General features: G+C 41.1%; 1 protein-coding gene across 1 annotated transcript in view; it reads left to right on the top strand.

Annotated features, from left to right (window-relative positions):
• fras1 (Fraser extracellular matrix complex subunit 1) overlaps positions 1 to 25,402 on the top strand; it is a gene marked incomplete in the record, with an annotated part of 341,960 nt that overhangs the window by 205,332 nt on the left and 111,226 nt on the right. Inside the window, 7 exon segments of the mRNA XM_042220097.1 lie at positions 1,245 to 1,391; positions 3,475 to 3,615; positions 4,130 to 4,270; positions 4,466 to 4,606; positions 9,362 to 9,647; positions 12,523 to 12,607; positions 22,906 to 23,229. Coding sequence (XP_042076031.1) covers positions 1,245 to 1,391; positions 3,475 to 3,615; positions 4,130 to 4,270; positions 4,466 to 4,606; positions 9,362 to 9,647; positions 12,523 to 12,607; positions 22,906 to 23,229 — 1,265 coding nt within the window.

The following is a 25,402-nucleotide window of genomic DNA, read 5'->3' as shown; positions in this document are numbered from 1 at the left end:
CACACACACACACACACACACACACACACACACACACACACACGCAAACAAGCTTACTGTGAATGTTAAAAATATGCCTTTGCTATGTTACTATTTTGGTTTGTTAAGGTCCTTTCCTGTTAGCTGCACTCTATGTTTGCACTGAGAAGACTGTCTGCATATATAACCGCTAATGAGTGTCTAATTAAATCATAGACTTTTACTTACCATTACAAATTTACAAACTTCTTGGACACATCAGGCAATATTAATGGTGAGATTATTTAATTAAAATGCCCCAAAAAACACCAAAACCACAAACACAGCCAAACAAGTCTAGTTCAGAGACTCCGGTTAGTGAAGGTGAAGCTTAGCAGACACCTACAGGCTACAGACAAGGGCCACACACTGATTTTCAGCTCCAACACAAGCAACAATGTTGGATGAGTTATTAAAAATAATAATCCTGGTACGGTTCTTATAAAGAAGGATACTATCCACAGAGACCCGTAAAAATGTGTTTCTGCTGGAAACTTTTTAACGTGGAAGTTGATGGGTATTAGCTTACTGCTACTTTTTAGTTTGTCACAACTCGTAAAACAGAGCGAAATGCAGCACTCACGTACAGAAAACCAAAAAGCCAACTTGTTGTTCACGTGAAACGAGTTCACCTACAAGTCAGGCAGATAAAATTGAACGAATTGCCTGAATTGAATTCCAGACAGAGTGGGCAGAGGGCGAAAACAGGCACAAACAAAAAGGACCATTCATGGCACAAAAGTTTAGTGAAAGTTCACAAAGACGGTCTGTCAGAAAATGAATGGTGAGTCAGTGGAATATACGCTGAAAGTAATGAGTGAAGCAGAGAAGCCGGTGGGAAAGTGATGCAGGTAGTCATGAAAACAGGCCATCAACACCGCAAGAATGCTAAGACGATATTTTTACATTTTACAGACAGATCCCAGACTCAATGAACAAGTAAGTGCAGTTAGTTGGTGTTTTAATTACTCAGTACTCCTTCTGTTCTGTTTGTGTTGTGAGGGCCTCTTTAAGCTGCGAGAGGTGGGGTACATCCTGGTCAGACTGCCTCCTTATTACAGACACACAAGGTCAATTTAGAATCACTTATTAACCTCACGTGCATGTGTTTAGGAGGAATTTTGGCAATCCCTGCATCCGACACAGCCACATTCAGGCAGTTTATGGTGTTGGCTGGTGTTTCACATTTTCCTCACTAGTCCGTCGACCTTTTCTGTTCTCTGCAGCATGTGACAGCCAGTGCCTGACGTGCGAGACGCCCGGGGTTTGTACGTCCTGCCGTGACCCGGCCAAGGTGCTGCTGTTCGGAGAATGCCAGTACGACAGCTGCGCCCATCAGTACTACCTCAACACCACGACCCGCACCTGCAGAGGTACGCTGCCAAGTCGCCTGACAACCTCACACAAAATGCACTGGTGCAGTGAGGCAAGGGGGATTAATAATGAGGATATGCAGTGCACCCTTTATGATATTCATAAATTGCTCTTCATCCATATTGCATGTAGTGTACTGTGCTACATTGAGTTTATAGGCTCCATCAATCAAGTAATAAACTGTAGAACCAGGTATGCAAATGCTACACATTGTGTGTGCATTTTAACTCAGTATTACATCTTCCTGTGCACAGAGACATTGATGCATGAGCCTCAGGGGATCCCGGGCCTGAGTGAATAGCTATCCCTTTTTTCACCACTGTTTATATATTTAAATACCCACTAATCAGCCTTGCTTGCATTTTTTCAGGCTGGAACTCAATAATAAGACACGTGAAAATGTGTTTTTTATCCATTTTCCTTTTTCCGGATCAAAGAATAATGACTGCATAAGATTTAATTTCAGCCCATGACTGTTGTTACGCTGATGTACCATATGCTTTAATTCACAGTAAGTTATTTCACATAAAGCGGAAATCACCCTTTATCACTGATTCAGTCCAGTGCAGTAAGGGTTTTCCAGGTATCGGGGGCCCAAAGGAACGGTCCCAGAGGCTGAACCAACACTGCACATGTCTGTTATGGGATTAGAAGCTAAGCTAGCTGCTCCGGGCTAAATAAACATTTTGATTCCCTCTGAGCCAGCGAGTAGCGCCTCCCACTTAGACAGGTGGTTTTTAGCCATCCAGCTCATGATGGTGTTTACCCCCCTGGTTAATCCACTGAACCTTAGATGCACCCAGAAGAGTTAAAAGCACCACGGCTATCAGCTCTCTCAAAAACCAAAACAGCTTCGAGAAACTTTGGGAGCTTTCATTTCACAGCCTCGGGGGAGCTTTCAAAGTTCTCAGAGAGAGTCTCTTACAAACCCTTAAGCACTACCAAAACCTACATTTGTTTGGCTTTATCAGTGATCTTTGTCCACTGAGAAATCCCTCATTTACATCTCAGATCCCACCGTTTGCCTCCCACTATCACCTAAAAACAAAGGTAGATGCTGAAGACGGACTAAGAGATGAACTAGTTTTCATGGTGGCTGTTATATATAATTTCGTCATTTTGTTTATTATATATATATATATATATATATATATATATATATTGCCATAATATAAACAAAAAAATCAAAGATTGACCCCAAGGAAAACTTGCATGAGGAAATTAGAATATTAATTAACTTAGCATCACAGCAGGAGGACCAAACATCCATCTCAGCTGCATGCTGTATATTTAAGGAAGGACGCTGCCACCATCTTATTAGCCATAGGTTTGTAAAGCATACTGGATCACTGTGTTGTTTTATTGAAGACTGAGGTGATTTGTGGATGAAAGGCTGGAGTTATCAGCAGACTATCAATTACTAGAACCAAAACGGAAGAAAAACGTCTTGGACCGAGCACAAAGCCATGCTATTACTCAGATCGTTTCGTTTAAAGTGATCTGAAAGGCACCAACACCACAAAGATGGTGCCAGGTCCACTTCACTGATTCACATGAACGGCACTAATGCCCAGACACCAGTCGCCTCGCTGACATGTGTCCCTTTTTCAGAGTTCAGCTTGATGTGTTCAGAAGTTTTCTGGGCTACAGTTATGGCTAATTTGTATATTTGATACGTTTTAGGAAAATGTAGCATTTCACTGTATGTGTAGTTGCTCTACAAACTGTGTATCCTGCTTAGTTTCATCTTCAGGTTTAATACAAATGTAGAAGGTCATACAAGCATGAAGAGTCCCAACTGTGCTTCATTTTCGTGCCTGTATTAATTGTGCACAGGACAAACAACAGATGTGCAGGTGATGAGAGAGAAAGAAGCACAAATGGCTTTAAAATCAATCCCATAGAGAAAAAAAAGTTGATTAATCTCTTTTGGTCTCTCGCCCTCCCTCTCTTCTGTTCTGTTCTCACTATTTGCTCTCACCTCTAAAATCCCCTCACTTCTAATCCCAATGTCCCAACACACACACGCACGTACACCTCCTCCTCTCACTCCTTTTCTGCTACCGTCCATCCTGTTTGCAGAGTGTGACTGGAGCTGCAATGCCTGTAAAGGCCCCCTGAGGACTGACTGCCTGCAGTGCATGGAGGCCTACGTGTTGCAGGAGGGAGTGTGCACGCAGGGGTGCTCCTTTGGCTCCTATCGGGACGGAGACAGATGCCTCGGTCAGTCCAACAAAAAGCAGATAAATTGACCCACTTCACATGCAGTCGGTGCTATTGTAGCTGCACAAAGAGCTTCCTCTGGGCTTTTACACTGTTGTTTGTACATTTGTGTCCATTTGAAGTTGTTTTTCCTAATCGATTGCTAACGCAGCCAATCTTAATAAAGCAGATAATCAGCAGCAGCTGAACTAAAAGGTTCCTTAAAAGAGCTTTTATATGTAGAAGTTGTATGAACTGGCCAAATCAACTGCATGGACTGGTGTATAGCACTTTTCTACTCTCAGCAAGCCTCATTCACTCAGTCACACACATTCATACAAGCCTAAGCAAACTGATTAATGCATGTGTGCATTAGCAGTCTGTAATACAGCTTCTGTGTGACTCCATGTTACTTTTTTCACCGGTGCTAGTAGCCAAAAACACATTAAGAAAATATCTGGTGATAAAATAAATAATGTCTTTAACTCAGTTACTATATCACTGTTTTTTTCAAATGTTTTGCTCTCTGCGGCAGGCTGTGATGATCACTGTTTGGACTGTCGAGGTCCTGGACAGTGCCAGGAATGCCAGCCTCCCTACGCCATGCTGCACGGCCAGTGTGTGCTCGAATGTGGCAGAAACTACTTCCTGGATGCATCTTCCAAAGCTTGCAAATGTAAGAATATACATCTTCTATTTCTATATGTAGTGATAGACTTTTAAAGACTGTTTCTATGAAGATCAGAGTATTAATTTAGTTTGAAAAATAAATTTATAATAGACATTTAAAACATTTAAAGTTGAAGACTTGTGTAAAAACAAAAAGAAGCAATTTGAATAATATTTGAATAATTTGGATCTTTTCCTTCAGCTTGCTCGTCCGACTGCGTGCTCTGCGACGGGAACGGACTCTGCAGAGCTTGTCGTAATCAGACCTACCTCATGGAAGGATACTGCACTCCTGACTGTGGACATGGATACTACGCAGACCAGAAGACCAGGACCTGTCACGGTAATAACATGATGCCTATGTTGGTTTTAGTTATCATTACATAGCAGAAAAGTCCTTTAATTTATTGATAGAAAGCTCCCAGACTTCAAATCTGTTAATTCTGATAAGAAGAATTGCATAAATACAGTTTAAAGACCAACAGTAGGTGAATTCTGCAGCCAAACTGGGAGGCCTGGGAGTAGGTCCAGGTCACTCTCTCTCTCTCAGCTGGGAGGTTTCTAAACTGAGCACAGCATCATGTATCAAGCACTGTACCAGTGGGAGCTTTTTTCTTATATGCAAATAAACTAAAGATGCCCACATAAATAATGCAAATTACCACAAGATATTACATAAAAGCAAATTTACATTGCTAACAGAAAAAGTGTGTGATGCTGTGGAGGAGGTTAAGCTGCAAAATGTTAATGTCCCTCCAAAAATAAAGCTTATACAGTAAAACGTGTTGTCAGTTTGAAGTTGCACAGCAACAAATGTCATGATAAAGTTTCACCAGCAGCTCGTACTTTTGTGTCGCAGTGGTGCTTTTATTGTGACACACTCGACTCAGTGAGCAGTTTTGTCATTGGCAGTCCTCAGTCACTTTGTGCAGCTCAACTGTGGTCAGATCGTCACTCTGACACTAATGAGTGACCCGTCTATCACACATGGGGTGTGCTGTGTTTCAAATTTGGCAAGCAGCTTTTTAGAGAACGTGTTTTGAACTTTTTAGGCAAATTACAGCACTGATCCGTGCCGTGCTGGGCACCCGTTTTGGGTTAGCAAGACCGTATCATTGTAAAGGAATGGGGAGACAGCCATGACTGCAGTTACTGCCAGGACGTCGTGTCTTATATAAGGTTAAAAAGGTTAAATTCCCAAAGGTATGCTTCTGCTGACGGCTCAATCTCATCACATGAGCCAGAGATGAACATATGAACATATTTGGCATGTGTGGCTGTTGTAAAGGGAGAGGAGGTTATTAGCTGGGATAGGCTAAATTTAATATGATGGATGGATGGAGTGTGAAAGATTTGTGCCTATCCATTGGTTAGATCACAGGTGTCGAACTCCAGGCCTCGAAGGCCGATGTCCTACAGGTTTTAGATGTTTCCTTTATCCAACACAGCTGATTAAATGGATAAATTACCTCCTCAACATGTCTTGAAGTTCTCCAGAAACCTGGTAATGAACTAATCATTTGATTCAGGTGTGTTGACCCAAGGTGATATCTAAAACCTGCAGGACACCGGCCCTCGAAGCCTGGAGTTCGACATCCCTGGATTAAATGGTGGACTGTACCCAACTTGATACCCCATTCTCAGCCCATCCCTCTTCCAAGCCTGACCCTACAGTTTCTGTCAACTCGATGGGGAAAAACTAAAGACATTATTAACCTTTCATACCTGAAGAAAACCCAGTTATGATTTAGTGTATTTGTGTCCAAATACCCCTCTAATACTGATCATTTAAAAAGAACAGAAAGGATAAGGATCCATTACAATGTGGCTCATACCGTCCCATTTCTTTGTTAAATGTGGACTATAAAATCCTTGCTAAACTTTTAGCGATGCGTGTGGAAGCAGTCTTGCCATCTCTAATTAACCTGGATCAAACATGCTTTATTAAAGGGAGATATGCCTTCTCTAACCTTAGACGTTTGTTTAATGTTCTTTACAGTCCCTCAGACTCCAACAGCCCTGAGTTTGGGATCAGTTTAGATGCTGAGAAGGCTTTTGACAGGGTCGAGTGGGGATACCCTTTTTATGTTTTGGATAAATTCGGCTTTGGTAAAATAATCATCTCCTGGTTGAAACGTCTTTATACTTCCCCGCTTGCCGCTGTCAAAACAAATGGCACATGTTCTGACTTTTTTCCTCTATTTAGGGGGTCTAGGCAGGGCTGTCCCATGTCGCCGTTGCTCTTTGCAATTGCAATTGAGCCCCTGGCCATATTGCTGAGATCAAACCCAGGTATCACCGGGGTTACTAGAAATGGTATAGAACAAAGGGTCTCCTTATACGCAGATGATTTGCTTCTTTATATCTCAGAACCAGCATCCTCATTTCCTTTGGTGCTCTCAATACTTGAACAGTTTAGCCTTATTTCTGGCTATAAGCTGAATCTCGCTAAGAGTGAACTGTTCCCCCTGAATGCTGCTGCACAGAAATATCAGTGCACTGCACCCTTTTTTGACCATGTTCAGACTTTGCGGTCTCGCAACACTCCCAATTAGCCAGCTCAGACTTTATTCTATTTTATTTTATCTTATGTTTAAGTAAGATGTTTATGTTTAAGTATATGGACTCTATTGTGCCTGCGCCTTATGATGGCATTTACTTACCTACTTTATACATATTTCTTTTCTCTTACAGAATTGACTTATCTCTACAACTAAGCTGACCACTCATTATGTTTGTGTTTTGTTTTTTCTGTGTCTGTGTGGGGGTGTGGGCTCTGAAACTCTCCACATCTCTCTTGTACACTCAGGAACTGCTATCTTGTACTCCAGGGTTTACTATTCGTATTATTAGATTGGACCCTTTCTTTTTGTACACCCACTGGTACTTCTATAATTATGAGGTGGGAGTGTATGTTTCATATTGTTTTATGTTCTTCAAAAAGAAAACGGCATTTGTTCAATTTGTCTTTTGTAAAAATGGATCCAGAAACTTTAATAAAAATATCTGAGGGAGAATGACAAAAAAAAGGAGAAAAATAAATAAATAAATAAATAAATAAATAAATAATTAAATAAATAAATGCAGTATTGCTCACAACAGCTATTTTGAAAAAAAAAAAAAAAGACCAGATACAGTGATTCCAGTTGAAGATAAAGGTCATAGCAACTGTAATATAGTATTAGTAATATATCAGAACATATTAAAGGCTTCAATTGTATTTTTCACAAAGAAACTCACAACCAAGCAGACCAGTTATATATTTTCAGCAGGTAGCATTTGTGATCGCAATTAAATGTTTGGAACATAAAGACCATGTTAACATGAGTCAGGACCAATTTTTTTTATTTCCATGTCAGTTTTTCCCGTTTTTAAAATCTTTTGGGAGTTACTATGATCGGTCCATTCACAGTTAAAGCAAAGCGTCTGTGGTAATATAATAGAAGTGTATACGTTCTCCTGGTTTTCTTTTTTACCAGTTCATAAAAAAGTATTTAAGATTGAATAAAAAAATCTCGGTTACTTTTAGCAGAGGGCCTAAACATTACAGGTGGTTGTTACTGAAAGGAAAAACCTTCCATGCATTGAAAACCAGAGGAGTGAGAACAGAAGTAAGATAAGAGATTATGCCATTGAATACGTCAGATACCGCTCGCATGAGCTTCAGTGTGCAGTAGGCAAGCTAAGCTACATAAATAGTGTTCTCTGTATGAGAGAGCCGGTGGATATATAGAAGTGTCAGCTGATGTGGACTGGCACTGAGATCAGCTGATCTGCTGAGATCCCAGCAAAACTCTTGATTTAATTTGTGTTTCTCAGTCACTGACGAACGTAAATAAACTATCAATCAAACTCTATCTAGAGGTGAAAAAGGTCTATAGAACTTCATCTTATGAAGTCAAATTTGAAAACTGATAACAAATGTAAGTCTTTGCAGGTCAAATATAAAGATACTGGAAGCTAAGACTGCTAACATCTGTCTGAAATTAGAAGGTTCCTGTTGGTGACTTTTAATTGGTCCTCCTGAATAAGACTGGGGAGGCTTTGTCTGCAGAGTTAGGATGTTAAAAGAGTTTGTACTTTAATTTTTTTCCTCTTTTATCTTAAAACAACCCGCAGGCTGAAATGCCCAATGCCTTGAGGCGCAGACTGTAGTTCTTAATGAAAAGTGACAAAGCATATTTATAATTAAGAAATATATTATCACGCACTTTCTGATAAATGCGTTTTCTTGTAAAATAATGAACATTTTTAGCCTTCAGCTAATCCACACGTTAATGAAGTAAAATGGAGAAAAAATTGCTCTTTAAAAACAAAAAATTGGCAGCCCCCCCTAAAAAAAAAAGTTCAGGAACTATTGCTTTAAATTATAGACTTCTTCTCATTTGGAAGTATAATTACATGGCCCAGAGTTTGAGATTTAAGCATGCCTGCTGGCATCATTACGGGAGGTATAATGAGATTAGGGTGGCATCTCAAAAAGAGCTGATCTTTAAAAAGTTCCCCAACAAAGTCAGCACCAATTAGAGCCAACTTCTAAAATGCCACGCCAAGGCCGAGATGTCTCACTCGTGATATGTCTGCCATTTCTCCCACACACACTTTTTTCATTTTCAGTTTATAACCTCCTCTCAACCTCTACGCCGACCGACTACAACTCCATGCCAACAGATATTTAAAGAAGGCATTAAAATGTATTAATGAAGATAATTGGATGCTTTTTTAAACCAAATTATTATTGTACGCTGGTTATTAGTCCAGTTACTTTGATGGCTTTTTTCAGTAAACCATTCACAAATGTACTTTTGATGCTGTGCATGGATTAAACGACTCGGTATTTCTATTTCTGATTATTTTCCTACCTTCCAAGTTCCCATTCTTTTATTAAAAAATACTCGTTGATAATCCAGTTTTGCTTTAATCTTGTTTTGGAGGATCCGTGACGATGAATTTCCCCACAGGTATAAGAAAGTTTGCTATTTGTTGTGTATTTCACAAGAAGGATCTAAAATGCACTGTAAGAGAATTTACTTGTGTTCCACCAGCTTGGCTTTAATGAGGTTATTGATTTGAGTTTTTCTTTTCTTGGTCCTCTCAGTGAACGCCCACACACCTGCCCTCCATGTCAACGGGTCCCTGCTGGTTCCCTTTGATGGTTTTGCCCCGCTGCTCCCCACCCTGCTGCAGGTGAAAGACCCAGACAGTCCGTCTGAGCAGCTGATCTTTCAGCTTGTTCAGAAGCCGAGTAACGGACGGCTGGTCCTGTTCAGAGGGGAAGAAGGCGAAGAGACGGGAGGCCGAGAAATAAAGAAGGACGACACGTTCACGTGGGCAGAGCTGAGGCACGGTCGGGTCCGATTCCAATACCAGAGAGACAAAGACAGGTCAGTAAGACGGACAAAACTTTTTCTGTATTTTGCCTGGAATTATTTTTCTCAGACATGAGTTTGACACAATACTTGGACGTATTCAGTCACAGAGCTACTATACTTATACTTGTTTAACGATAATTTATGAATTTTTGGGTGGCAGGCACTGCTTTGCAAAGGTGTGCAATTTTGTAACTCCATCCATGTACAGCAAAAATGTTACCTAACGTAATCTAACGGACTGCTTCTACTGTTCTGGGTGTTTTTCATGATCATTCTGATTATATCTTTACTTTGTGCCTCCACTGTCCCAAAAGTCCCACCAAGTAATAAGGATTTATTTTGGTGGAAGAGGCATTAGACAGTGACAGGACTAAGGACTAATTCATAGTGTAAAACCAGAGATAACACACACACAGGGATGATTTAGCCGACCTCGATTAAAGGACAGATCTTAGATGAAATGGTACCAAGATATTTCTTTGTCTTTGTAGTTCTTTCTGTTTTTTTCAAGCATTTTTTTATGTGCAAAAACAATTAACTCGAAATTAAAGGTAATAAGATATCTTAGCGAGCCTAACGTGACTTAACAACTTAACATCGGTTAGTAGAACCTGGATGTGTTGGCGTCATTGAGTGATGACCTCCAGATTCAGGTGGGTCTCAGCTGGGTGGACACTCCTCCACTTGCTGGCCTAGGTGGAGAACTTTGAGAACCTCAGGGTCTTATTCAAGGGTTGAGTGCAGTGGGAAATGCAGATTCTGTACTGGTCTGTTGTGGTGAAGAGAGCTGGATGTAAAGGTGAGGTTGTCTGTCTACTGGCCGATCTACATTTCACCTGTGGCTGTGAACTGTGGGTGTGACCAAAAGAATCAGATTGTGGATACGCAGCAGACATGAGCTTCCTTTGATGACCAGAATGCATCTTGGGTAAATCCAGGACTTACTGGAGGTGGTGTCTGGGGAGAAGGAGGTCTGTGCATGTCTCCTTAGACTCCTCAGACCTTTCTGACCTGATCACTATAACTGTTAGCTTATCCCAAACTGTGGATAAAACTATCCCTTTAAGCTCATCATCTCCTTCCTTCTCATTAATGAGTATCCTGACATTTAATTTTTCACTCCTTGTCAAAGTTTCCTGTTTGATTTATGCTGCTTCTTGACTCCAAAGTTCATTTCTATTAACCTGAACATGGATGTGAGATGCATTACATTTACATGTTTGGGTTAATGTGGTCATATTTGCATAATCTGCATTTCTTTCTGTTTGACCCCAGTCTGAGTGCACTCCGTGCCGGGAATCACAGAGGCTGCAGATACGTGTAGACAGCAGAAAGCAGACATTAAAGAGCGCTGACCCCTGACATCCTGAAAGGAAAACAAAGCAGCTGAAAATCAAAAGGCAGTCTTATGTTAATGGATGAGAAATGTTGCCCATTGTTCTCTGCAGCCTCCCCTCTGTCGCTGTGTTTGGGACAGATGTCCACTCACTCAGTCTGAATGGACAGAGCAGTCATATTGGTCAATCCTGACTCAGCTGGTTAGGCCTAAAATGGCAGCATGCCAGTGAATTAGCAAAATGTGATCCTCTGTACAGGTTTAAGCCATTAGATTAATGGAGACAGAAAAATGTAAAACTCCAAATGAGATTAAATCTGCCATATTTTTCAAATTATGTCAAGCAGAGGATGACGGCTGTAGACCCAGAACAGCAAGCACATGGTAACAGGTTTTAATTCCCGTAAGAGGAGATGTGTCCATCAGAAAAAAAAAACCAAAAACATGTGCTGCGTTCAGATGATGGTGGGAAAAAATGGACGAATGATGAATAAAAAGATTAAATGTTGATTGCTGTTACAGACAAACTCTTTTGAGCTTTCAAAATGAGTTATTTTCATTCACGAGTGCCTTTGAAAAACATGCCATGGGTCAAGACGCTGACAAAAAATGAATTTTATTTCTTTGAGTGGTAGACTTTACTACTGATCAGAAGCCTTTCCACTTGTCTCAAGGCTGCATTTAAAAAAAAATCTTTCTCTCATCTATAATGAAGTGAAGACATGTACCAGCAACAGCAACACTCGGCACAGAAAATGAGATTTACAACTTCAGCGACTATTTTTCAGAAATATATTCTGTTACTTTAATATAACTCCATACTTTACGTGTATCTGGGCTGTTTCTGTGGCTGTTTCACTGTAGAGCTGCAGTTTGGTGTGTTTTTACTGGCAGTAAGTCAGGGATTATTTCTCTCAACTAGCTTGAGAACATCTCAGCATCTCTGCAGGAAGAGACGTCCAGACCAAAAGCAGGAAGTGAAACTAAAACGAGATGGGTGAGCATGTGAAGACTGGCATCAAACGTGGTGCCAGTGAGGCAGGAGAAACTAGAAACACATGGACCAGAGGACCATGACGGTTAAAACTATTAGCAACTTTCAAAGATGCTACTGCAGTCCAAAAAGCACCTAAGCACTTGGCTTTTTCCTTTCTGTCACTAAAACAAACAACCCGCTCGGTTATTTGATCTTCAGACTCTCTGGATGTCTCCCAGCTGCAGCCCTGGGGAGTTGTGGGTAATAAGCCTTGGCTTGGAATATGGTAAGGCAGCAGTGTAGGGGGGCGCATTGATGATGATGAGTGTGTGAGCAGGTGGGCTTTTGTGTGTTTGTGATAGCACACCTCCACTCCCACAGATAACTCACAGGTGATCAGGTCTAATGACAACACAGCATGCTACCCTCACGGGACTGAGGGTAGCATGCTGTGCCTGTCACATTTTTAAAGCAGTTTTTAAAGCAATTTCACAAATAAGGGATGGTGAAGTTTAGTCTCCCTACTCCAAGATTTGTCTTCATTTAAGAGTTCCCCTTTCTTCGTCTTCCTGCAGGAGCGGTGAGTTCACCTTGCGTGTTGCTGATCCCCAGCTGTTTTCCCAACCGAAAACAATTCAAGTCCGAGCCGTGTCCATGCAGGTAAGAAGACATTTCCTTCAACTCTCCTTTATTTACTGAGAAATGAACTGACTTGAAAGTGCCATTAAAAAAAGCTGTATCATAAATCTGTTCTTCAGGCTACAAATCCAGATATCTAATAAAGGTTGCTGTTTCCACGTTGCAGACCAATGTAGTGACGTTACATGGGGCACATTTGTTTCTACATTTAGTTCAGTGTGAAATGTAGAGGTTTGTTTGTTCTATCTGTCATCTTTAGTCCTTGTTGAGAAAGTTTACCACAGAGAGAAAAGACTCCAGTTTGAGGACTGTGGAAATGTGAGGCCTGACTTTGACTGAGCAGTGAGTTTGGAGAGATTTTGTCAATATGATGGCATTAGCGATAGCAACTGTGCAAGGTGCATTCATGAAACTCTACAGGTTTGTTGTTTGGATTAAAATTATAGCAGGATTCAAAGATTAGTGTCGTCCAATCTGTGGGCACCTGAGTGTGGGGTATTGTTTGCAGTGATGCATATATACTTCACCAGACCACCCAAAGCACCTTTTCTAAGCCACATTCATGAACCTAAATCATTTGATTCAGCTGCATGGATTAGAGTTCTGACAGGTGGGGCGCAAGTTACCTGGCAGAAAAGTCACGGGGAACTAACGTTTAACATCGGAATCACTTTTACAAAGAAATTTGCGGCAGTTAACGATAATATGAGCATCCGCTGCATCCAGCTTTTCAACTACAGCCCACACACATCACCAACAACAACACGACCTAGTTCATTCTTTTTAAGCCAGCGAGGCGGGATTGCGGATGCTGCTCAGGTACGTCCGCCTCCCCCTCAGCCACGCCGCAAACCTCACAATTTAGCAATCAGTATCTTGACAAAGGACTGAAGTTAGTAGCAAGAAATCTCTACCTCCTGAGTGACAGACGACCATTTATCTGGAGGAAAAACATATTTCTAAAGAAAGGTGTGGTCCAAAATCTCAGTGGGTCTCCTTATTACATTTGGCACATAAAAACTATACTAACTTTTGTTAACGTCATACAGGACGAGTCAACTGGATACCGCCATCCTACAGTTAGGTACATGTAGTTAGTTTAAGGCTCAGTCATATTAGAGTGAAAGTAGGACAACGGCCTCCCTGCATCTAGGAAAACGTTGGTGGCTGCAGGTCATTTTTTAGGCGGTTGGATCTGTAGCTCAGGAGGTAGAGCAGGTTTCTCGGTTGCTTCCATCAGTGTGTGAACGTTAGATAGAAATCAGTCAAGTGTAGAAAAAGCGCTTGTCTGAATGGGTTCATTGTATAAAAGCATCTTTGAGCACTACAAGCAGTCAGTTCAGCAGAGGAGCTGCAGATGTATCTGAAACATTCAACAAACTCACCTGTTGAAATGTTATTGTAGATTTTCTGATGCCTGTTTAAGCTTTAATAATATTATTTATATTACATGTTTATTGCATATACTGCTAAGAAATGTGAGATTTGCAGCCTCTCACTCCACGACCACTCAAACAGCAGACAGCCACATTTAATCTGATCTGTCAGCTCATATTTTAGAGTGAGCCTGTCTCTCATTTTGCTGCAGCTGATCTGCATTTCTCACTATTTTTGAGGCTCTCTCTCTGCGGAGTAAAGCCCCGGTGATCGGCCAATGTCAGCCTGAGAGCACGCCTCTATTGATGTCAAGCTGACCTCTGATTTTGGCACAGCTTTAGAAAATAATGAGAAACAAGGGATTGACATGCCCTCTCTGAGAACAGTTGATGGGTCAGTGTGGCAGCTGCATTACTGCGCTCGCTGTTTATGGAGAAATAGTTAAAAGAAGTTAAAATGTCTCACAAAGGTCCGTGTATGCTACGGTCTTCCAAACAAAATCCCTTTTTGTTTTTATTATAAATATTAATGATAGAAGAATTACTCGTGCACTTGAGGACATTTTTCTTGTGTCAGACAGTTTCCTAAAACCTTAAATGAGGATTTTAAACGTTTTTAGTGTGTCCTTGTTTGGTGTTTATCCAGCACAGCGTGACCGCTCTATTAAATCTGCCCCCAGGCAAATGAATGTTGCAGACACTGAGCTCAGGGGGCCGCTTGCAGACGGTGATTGAGTGGTGGTGCTGCATTTGAGTCTGTTTTGGTTGACTTCGCAATTACGCAATCTTATCTGCTTTCTCATACAACATTAGCCGAAGCAGCTGATAAGGAAAGAACAGGAATTTGTGTGTGTCTGTGTTTTGACTGGCACTCCACCGGTTTTCTACCAGTGCAAAATTAATTAATGTCTGCAGCAGATGATTATCATTTTATGATAACGATATATAATTATGTTGCTTTCTTCAGCAGTGCAAATTAGTTCTGGTTAACTTATTATCTGACTATAAGCAGGTGTAGGATGAGGCCAGATATCCTGTTCTTTGGTATAAAATTTGTGACAAGTGTTTGGAGTCAATATAAAAGTTATTACTGTTATTAAAAAGTCATCCATTAAGTTACATATTTACCACCCTGAAGAAAGCGATTTAAAGTGTGACATGGCCTGGGTTCTTATCTGGTGTTTATTTGAAATCTTTGGTTACTCTTTCGGATATTTCTTATGTTGCCATCTGCTATCTTGTCTTCATCTTTCAAGTTTCCAAGTCCTGTCTTGTTGCCATAGTTGCTTCACCTTTTACTCTGTTTTTTACTTCCTGTCTTTGTCTTCTCTCCTTTGTAATTGTCTGTCCCACCTGTGTTTTATTTAGGTTTCAGAGGTCAGATGAGATTAAGGTATCCAGAGTACCAGACTGGGTGCCACTGGTGTTAGCTCAGAACAGGAAACTGAGGCTATAGTTCACACAGGCTGACCAGAATTAGACAACAGAAGACTGGAAAAACAACACCTGATCTTGACATTCAGATGGTAGCATCAGAATTTGTTGCAAACAACATGAAAGCATGGATTCATCCTGTGATGGATCACCAGTTTAAGCTGGTGTTGGATCTGTAATGTGTGAGGGATATTTTACTGAGAAACTTAAGGCCCCTTAATGCCACCTGACCATCATTTAAACATTTAAATACCACAGCCCACCTGAGTAATGTTTCTGACCATGCCCATCCCTTTATGACCACATCTTTTGATGGCTGCTTCCAGCAGGATAATGTCATTAAGCTCAAATGATCTCAAGTGGGTTTCTTCAACTTGAGAATGGGTTCACTGCACTTAGGTGGCCTCCACAGTCACCTTTAGGATGTAGTGATGAAAAAGAAAGCAATAATACAACAATTTGAAAAAACATATTATTGCACGAGTCAAAAGTCTATGCTGACAGCTTAGAGAAGCAGTTTTAACAGAACTTTCAACAAATAATAAACATCATTAGAAATACAGTACTCAATCCCAAATAAAATGAATAAGTTAAAGCAATATTATATTAATGTAACTGAAAATAACAAGTCATTTATGGATAAAACCCTTTTTATGGTGTTTCAAGCAATGATTAAAGGGATTGTTGATTGAAAGGATTGTTGCACCGTGATGCCTTTTCTTCAAACCAATGAGCCGAGAGGAAGTTCCTTAATACCTCCCTTATTCCCCCTGCTTACTACAAGCTCTATTTGACAATATTGCTACTACAAGATGTTGTTAAAGGGTCTAGAAAACAATGATTGATTCTTCTATAGAAGCAGGATTGGGTATAATTGGAGGCTACAGCGGTACAAGCCTGACTGCTCATCACTCTTAGCTGTTGAAGATCGGGCTCTGGCTGCTGGGCCGGGTTCAGCATGCGCTCATGTTTAAATAACGTCGCTCCGTGTTCCTTGTGTTGCTTTATGTTACTCTGCCGTCTGCACAGATGCTTGAAAACAGTCACAACGTTAGCAGCAGTGAACGGCTGTTTCTGGCCTGGATGCAGTTTGTAACCATCGCATTCTTGTTATTTTGTGCAATAAATGAAAATGATTATTTGATTAGTAACTGTAATGTGATTACAGAATATAGCACAGTAATGCCCTACACCCAACTAGGGCTGGGTCATATCATATCGTTCACGGTAATACCGGTATAATGTTGGGCAACGATAAGAAAATGAAACATCACGATAGAATATGGTTAAAACGCGCATGTGCAGTGCCTTTGTTTTCATACGCACATGGCGGAAAAAGCATGGCGGCGACGGAGAATGAGAAGGGCGAAGGCGGATCGTTGAATGAAACGGATGAACCAGAATTGGTTTGTAAAAATGCTGCAGCTTCACTGGTGTGGAACTGGTTTAGCTTTCGTCCGTCAGATACACAACAAAGCACTATTTTTGGTAGCGCATGCTAGCGGGCCGTCGTTATTACCGTGTTGTTTGGAAAATATGGCGCACTTAAAATCAATCCTTTGATTTTTCTGAAAATCGACAGATGCCCCTTATAATCCCGTGTGCCTTATGTATGAATCTGGTTGTGTTTACTGACCTCGAAACGATTTTATGTACACGGCGCTCGAAAATCTGTCAAATGTTTTAGTACGACTTTGCTAAGCTACGAAGCCGCACCGCTTGATGGATTGTCGGAGCATTACGGCTATCGTAGGCAGGAGCCTCGCGGAGTGATACGTACTGCGCTTCAACATAATATTACCGTATTGTGTGTGTATGACCTCTTTTTAAGGTTTGTGGATATTATACATGGTTATGTTGAGGATATGTCGGCCAGTTTCCACTGGAAATGCCTTTTGGTTAAACTGTCAGCCAGGAATTTGCATTTGCACTGTTAATTTTTATATAACTTAATGGATATAAAAAAAAAACAGCTGCTTGTTTAAGTGAAAATACATTGATAGGGTTTTTTTTTTTTTTGCACTAATAAAGTTGTGGAGTCGTAAAGTGTTTTGTCTCGTGTCAATTATATCGTCAGTTATATCGTTATCGCAAATTTTCAAATGTATATCGTGATAAATATTTTTGTTCGTATCGCCCTGCTCTACACACAACAGTGTTTGTGGCATTTACTGTTTTGAAAAGATGATGAAAAATAGACTTTATGCTTACAAAGGAGAACATTTTTGTGTATGTTTTCCTGATGACTAGTGACCTCCCTCTCTGAAAAAGCATTAGTGGACAGAGGCTGTTAATGGAGATGCATTTGAGTTTTCATTTTCCAAGAAAGACTTATCTTTGCACAGTTTCTGCAAGTATGTGCGTGGTCAGCTTTCATGCTCCCACACAGTCTCCAATATTTCTGATGTGCAGACGGCTACCTGCTGTTTTTGTTCTGGGAGTAATTCACATACATTTCTAAGAAAGAACATTACCTCAATACGCTATTTTTTAGTATTTGAACTTCTTCAGAGAGACAGAAGGGAACATGGTGATTGCTCCTTTCAGTCCACATCAAAGCGACTCACATACACTGATGTAACTTTCAGTGTTTTTGTTGTGTGCACTACAGTTTTCTTTGAAAGAAAGTAGATCCTGTCAGTGTGGTTTCAGAACATTTCAAGCTTTGAAAGAAATCTTTCAGTGGCAGAAACGGTGAGATGTGCAGGACGGTTTTTTGATTGCGAGCATACTGAATGCATTCTCCATTTTATCTTCATCATCACAATATTAATATATTTTACACAGAGAGAGCGTTATTATGCACACACGAGAAACTATATTTAAAAGATGGACATAACAACTGTGACTTCATCATCCATTGGTTTGTGTGCTCACCACATTTAGACAAAAGAGTGCAGTGGTCAAATTGCATTGAGTGAACAAACTACAGCCATAAAATGTGTGTTTTTCTAATTAATGATAAGCAGTGTTAGGCTACTGTTACAGTATTCATTACATTACGTTTGCATGGCTTTGCAACATCGCCCGTGTAATTAACAATACAACTCTGAACTTTTATCCTCCAACATATCTGGATAAATATCAATGCCAGTAAAGAATATATACTGAAGACCTTTCTTTTACTAACATGTTTAGATGTTACAGTCAAAAATAAACAGATTCTAGTGTAGGAATGAGTACAGGTAGAAATGTGCAACCCTACAGGCCCGTTCATCTTCTTCATTAGTAAAAATCAAGCTGTAGTTGGTCGGTTGAGGTCTGCAGACACTCAGCTTGAGCACGGAGGATCCAGAGGTGATCTGTGTTCAGGGCTCTCTCGCTGATAGCGTTGATAAACAGAAGAACGTGTGTTGCTTTGTCAGGTATGTCTTTGATGTCATGTTCTCGGCGGTTTATTCTTGGTTCTGGACTGAGCACAGTTTGATTTTTATCCCTGTTTGCAATAAGTTAGAAATGCTTTTCACTCCTGCATGGTTGCTCTGTTATACACATAAAAGCGCACATTAGATTTTTCTCCGCACTCATCGTGTTAAAGAACTGTAGTGTAAGTCACGAGACAGTTATTTGGTTAGTAACTGTATTCAATTACTCTGTCTAGTGAAGCTATGCACCGATCAGTGAATGCTTGAGTTTGCTCACAATAATAAAACTATGAAAATGTCAGTACGACTACAAGGCAACAAAAGAAGTATTGAGCATTAAAAAATAAATGTATATTCTACATATGATAATATCTGATGAACATGTGTCTTAATAGCCATACATTACACAGCTATAGCTGTTATTTCTTCACCAGGATGTTGCCCTTATGATATTAAAGAAGTATCACAGCAGCAGGGAATCAATTGGGGGGTCAGGGATTATTGTGAGTGTAAAAGGCTGGGGGAAAGATACTGCAACATCTTCTGGCTGTTCTGCATCAAATGCTGAAAGAACTTGAGACTAGAGACCAACACTGAGAGCAGACCATGGGTGCGATCTTTTAGTGTGATTCCACCTGTCGATTCTTGAAGTCACATTCAGGGGCATCACCAGGTTGTGTGTTTATCGGACAGAAGTTAGCATATTCAAACACAAGCGTCTAAATAATTGTGCAAACATTAGCATGCTTTGTTAGCAAGTTTAACAAATGCTTTGTTGTCGTAAATTGTATGAACAAACCACACAGACGCACATAATGTACAGCATAGACATAATATATGAGAATTTCACGCGTCAAGACTGGAGCACAGACTTCCAGGACAGCGTGTAAAATTTAATGCACAGCAAGCCATGACAGTTACCAGATAGATGTTGCTCCAAAAAGCACCAACATCACAAACATGGTCCATAGATCCAGTTTAGTGACTCAGATTAGCAGAAGCTCAGCCAGAAACCCTTCCTGCTCCTGACCGTGCTTACTTTACACATTTATAACATTTAAACAGGTGAGCTGTGTGAAAAATGTCATGCAGGAGGAAACTGGCTGCATTTAATTTTTATTTCATGTTAACATCCCAAACTGTGGGCTCTGCCTCCAGTGGTCATTAGAGGAGCTGCAGCTTTTGGAATTTAAGCATTTGTTTTATTTGTGCAGCCCAGAGGCTTGCACCTATTATTCATGCATAATTTTTATTTTGTCCCATACAGAGCTGGAAAAACCAAACTACGCCGCACACTGACTCGACTATACAGCAGGGAGAACAAGACGATTTCTGCTTATGCAGCCTTCTCTGTGTAGCTAAAAGCAAAATAAAATACATTTTTAATTGAAATCCCTATCAGATCGCCAGCCAGCAGGGCCTCCGAATGTAATAGCCTCAGGAATGAAAGATCTGAGCTGCAGATAGCCTCCCTCCCCCCCTCTGACAGGAGTGGCTGCTTCTTTTGAAAAAACTTTCTAAGAGTCCAGTATCTGCTGTGCAGCGCGCTTAGCTGTCAGTCAATACCAATAAGCCGTCTGCCTTTATTTTCTGTTGAAATTCAGTAAAAAGACCAAATATAACCGAGCCAAAACTGTAGCCAATCTGTGAAACGGTCATTTTTTAATCATACGTCCAGGTAGACTGCAGTTCAGTGGTCTGTGCTGTGATGGTTTGACACATCAAAAGCACTAAAGAAAAGCTGCAGATAAGGCAGGCACAGGGTGGAAATTGGCTTGTTCCCCTGAACACCATCCAGCAGGAAAAACAAAACAAATTAAGAACAAACGAGAAATAAACTCAAAAACAACCGCACAAAAAGCCTCTCCCATCTTCTTGAAGTACAGCAGAGCCCCAAGGGCCTCGTGGGTGATGACAGCTCTGCCAAAAACGAACCTCACTTCACCTGTAAGGGCAGGATGAAAGGTTAGCCCTCCCACCTCAGCGCGCCTATGTTTGCTTTCGTTTGCCTCAGGGAGGAGATTTACCGGTTGCCTTTCATGCGTTAGCATGTCTTAGCACGATTAGAAAATAATAGCACACACACTTACACAGCCCCCACCAGCACAAAACCTTTTGTTTCCCCTGTGAGAATTGCAGAAATGACGACACAGGATTAAGGTGTGCGCCTGAGGAATAAGTTGTCTGTCCCTTGGAGATAACTCCTCTGACGTCTAAAAATTTGTCAGCACATGGCCCCCTTGCAGGGGCTGCAGATAACTGCGTGCGCCTCCTGTGTTTTTGTGCTTTGTTTCAGTTCTCTGTCTAGAAATTTCAACCAGGGGTCACTTTGGTTTAAAGACACACAGAGGGAGTGTGTGGGCATGACTTCCCCACAAGTCATCCTTCTCTCTGGCGCCAGCTTGTTTCATGCATTGCCCTTTGCTCAAGTTGCTGCTGTAATGCCAAAAAGCTGGAGCTCGGCCAACCACCGGCAAACACTGCGGATTGGACACAAGCCCTGTGTCAGGCTGAGCGGCTCAGAGCTCGGTACCTGACAACGGTTTGATTTAAGGCCACAGCAGACTGGCATCTCCGCAGGGACAGCCTATGCATCTCTACCTGTACCTCGTTCCTGCCAAGCTGCTCTGCTAACAAATGTTTTGTGGAGAAATTGCATTAAAATGAACTTTAGCCAAGCCGTTTTGCTTCCAGATTTTACCATCCTGGCTGTGTTGTTTTCCTTGTCACATACTTAAACACAGGAAATTAAAACATGCATCTGTGATTCCTTTTTTAAGTACAGGTTTAGGTTTATTTTCCCCTATGGAAACAGAAATGTGAGGAGTTCAGTTTCATTTTTATTACGTTTCACAACAACAGTCAGCTCTACATCCTACAGTAATACAGAGAAAACCTCAACAGTTAGACGGCACCCTATGACCAAGCACTTGGAGACAGTGGAAAGGAAAAACACCCTTTTAACAGGAAGAAACTTCCTGCAGGACCAAGTTGTGATTGATCTTAAGTGGGATACAAAAGATGATCGGCTTTCACATTGGACCCAAACATTCCTATGGAAGAAAGAGGGAACTAACCCTCAATCACACAAGAAGTCTGTTCTATTGATTCATCCACAGAAAACAAATAAAAGAAAATTATCGTGTATTAACAAGAAAGAGCCCTTTTCTTACTTGTGACGCTTAGTTATGGGGTCGGGTGTGGTTAAGCAGAAAGAAAATAGTTCCTACTCTCCAAACAAGGTTTGTGGGGTTTTTGAGTAACCAGTCATGATTCCTGCTGGGATTCCTGCTGAGTGCAGTTCAGATCTATTTTTAAGTGCTTTGAGCTGCACAAAGCTAGTGTTGTGTATTTCCTCATAGCCAAGAGAAGGAAGAGATCTCTACAGTCAAAAATATCGAGACCAGGGTTGTACGTGTGGAACCTGAGCTAGTCCACTGAGGGTGATCTCAGGCTGTTCACCATCTGTTTATGAGTAGATTTCTCACTAAACTTAAGTAATACTTTCTGTAGTTTGGAAAAGCATTTAAGTGCATGTGGTAAAGAGTGTATATCCCCGTTGGATCAGGTGAACACTCTCCAGTCGTCCTTACTTCTTACATCTAAAGAGGAAGAACAATGGCAGGTTGTTTTTTTTACATATGCTTTATTTTGAGGTGGAGGTTTGACATCTAGTCTAGATAGATTTTATTTTTTTTTAAGAAGAACGGTTCATTTTAAAAGTGTAAAGAAGAATATGGATAAAGTTATGCTCTTGTTTACAACGCGAGGCTTCCCAGTCCTGCTGGTGCTCCTAAAATGGCTTTGTTAGCAAGATGAAGCATTTTGCCATCTGTGGTGAGGCTCCAGGTATGGCTGAGTGCAGCTTAATGAGGCGCCCAGCTTCATCTCCGCCTTACCTTCATTTCTTCATTTCCCTTGGCGTCAGCACAGCCCCCGTGTCCCAGTTCTCTGGGAGAAAATACATCATGTGATGATTTGAGTGTGTTTGGGGTAAACTGCTGTATCCCCCTCTGCTATCAGCCTTTAGAAGTGTTAAAATGTATCTAAGCTGTATGTTTCCTAAATCAAATCTACCTCTGTCCTTCACATCTGTCAGGTTATATTCAAAGCTGTTCCTCCTGTTTTTTAAAATCCTTCCCAGCCCCCGATCGTCGTGACTTTCTCTCCTCTTACCGTGGAGGGCCGTGGCAGCCTGGCAACCATCACCAAGTCGGTCCTGCAGGTCGACGACCCTGACAACGCAGCCGATGTTCTGGTCATGGTGCTTGAGCCGCCCCGCTATGGCCGGCTGACCCGTCTCCACAGCGACCGTGCTCTCAGCCGATTCAAGCTGGAGGAGCTGTCACGGGAACAGATTCAGTACATCCACGACGGCTCGGAGGGGGCAGAGGACGGGGCGGTGCTGCAGGTCAACGACGGCCACAGCTACAAGAATATTCTGCTCAGAGTCCAAATACACCACAAGGTAGGATGGAACGAGGGGAAGGATTAATGCTTCGTGCCTGATGTTTGACATTTATATATAGATTTAAAAATATTAAATTAATAAGATTAGTCTGCATAATTCATTCGTTTGTATATAGAAAGATGAAGACGTGCACATAGCCAGCATGACAGCATCCATGGGATGCCCCCTATTAAAAACAGACATCAGGAGCTTGGCTGAGAAACCAGTGGGCACTGCATGCTGGTCACACCCTAAAGCATGCTCTGCTGTGTTCTTGTTTGGGGTTTTTTGCTGTAATTTATGAAATAAAATTTAAAAAGTTTAGTGAGGTCACAAGTGAAGCAGTCGGGTTCATCATCAGAGGCTGGGAAGCGGAGCACTCCACCTCTCAGCACTCAGTGACTCCGCCCTGTAACTTTGCGTGGTCTGCACTTCATGGTGAGATGTTGAAGTTTCTTTCACTTCCGCTCTGCAGTGATGCCACTTCCGGTTGATCGTGGAATATCTGAGAGAAGGAATTGCACAAACTGACTCGATGCCACAGTGGGACACTATTACAATACCACGCTTCACTGAGCTCTTTAGAAAACGGCACATTTTTTCACAAATGCTTGTAAAGGCCGACTCCATGGCTAGGTGCCTGATTTTACACACCTGTGACAACAAGACTTTAAAATACCTGAAGTCAAGCATTAAGACGTGAGGCCCTCTGAAGATTTGGAGGACGTGACTGGGATAAGACAGGTCTCAACGTAGGCTGCTGTCCCACCACCTGGACCCCTGGAAATTTTCAATAATGATATTTATTATGATGTAGAAAACAACAGTGTTTTGTTGGTGATTGTAGCTTGCAGGAGGTTATTTATCAGTGCAAACAATGTAACTGATGACACACTTCTCCGTTTAAAGTGTGACTCTATCACCACAAGGTGCCAGCAGCAGCAATATAGTGCAATAGTAATTACATACCATAGTAGACAGTGACAGCTGCGCACTATTGTTATATAGTAAGACTGAAGCATTTTTTCTTGCATGTTAAAGCTTTTAAGCAGCTGCTCAAAGCGCTGCTTTTCCACCAGATATCCACATTACTGACTTCCATCCAATGTTTTCTCTTGCTCGAGTGCAGCTAATGGCAGTTAAAACATGTTTTATTATATATTATTGTGTGTTAATTTATTTCCCCCCCTAAATTTCTTTAACTTTAAGTCATATTTGCTGATTTTATACAATCTGTGTGTTTCTTAAACGTTACAGCACTCTGAGCTGCTGGGAGGTGCTGTACAAACAAAGCCAGTTATTATTTTAACGTTTGCAATCTCTACGTCCAACTTTAGCACACGACTTGATGCACGACATGGTTGCTTTCAAAATTTAAACAGGAAGTAATAATTAAAAAGCACCACTGACATACTTTTAGATTCAAAGAGAGATGTTTTAAAGGCTCTCTGGTTTTAATCTAAAGCTGTCCTGCTGCTCAGTGGCTCACTTCAAACGTCTCTGCAGAGTAAAAACTGCAGCATTGATCATCTGTTATTACTGGATGAAGTTCTTTCCTGGACGGTACACAGCTGAGCCACATCAGTGTGCTGCACCTCGAAGTATCAGCACCTCACCACCAACTGTAGCTTCGAGAGAAACCAGAGCAATTGATTTTTTTTTTCTTTTTAATCCTCTCGTATCATCTCAGGAAATGAGTCAAATCCCCCAAAAATCACACAGAATGTGACTAAAAGTGAGACTTCACACACACAGAAATGTTTGTAATGTGCAATAAAATTGAATTTAAATGCAAATACGCTTCAGCAGCTGTGGAAAAAAAGACATTATCTACAGCACCCACACTCAAATGATTCTTTTATAGTTAATATTCGTGGCGTAGAAGCCATATCAGTGGAGAATTACACGGATAAATCTATTCCAAAATTTGCTTTATAAAATCAAAATTGCTATGGGAGTTGAGATATCAGCAGTGTAAACAGAATTTCATTTGCATTTCCACCCATTTTACAGTTCAGTTTCTCTTAGTGGAAACGCACTCTCACTTGTCCTCTGGCAGCAGGAGAAGCTTTTATGTTCGGAAGCGTAAAATCCAAAGAAAAATGCCTATTAATCGGTTTAAGATTGAAGTCACATCAAGCCTTACGTGTAAGCTCAAAGAATGATTTCTGTCTCTAATTCAGCAGTTTAG

The sequence above is a fragment of the Haplochromis burtoni genome, unplaced genomic scaffold, assembly GCF_018398535.1.
Source record: "Haplochromis burtoni strain Fernald_Lab_line unplaced genomic scaffold, NCSU_Asbu1 Contig_43, whole genome shotgun sequence".
Taxonomy (NCBI): Eukaryota; Metazoa; Chordata; class Actinopteri; order Cichliformes; family Cichlidae; genus Haplochromis; species Haplochromis burtoni.
Note: the sequence above shows the minus strand (reverse complement) of the source record. Positions and strands in the feature narration are given on the sequence as shown.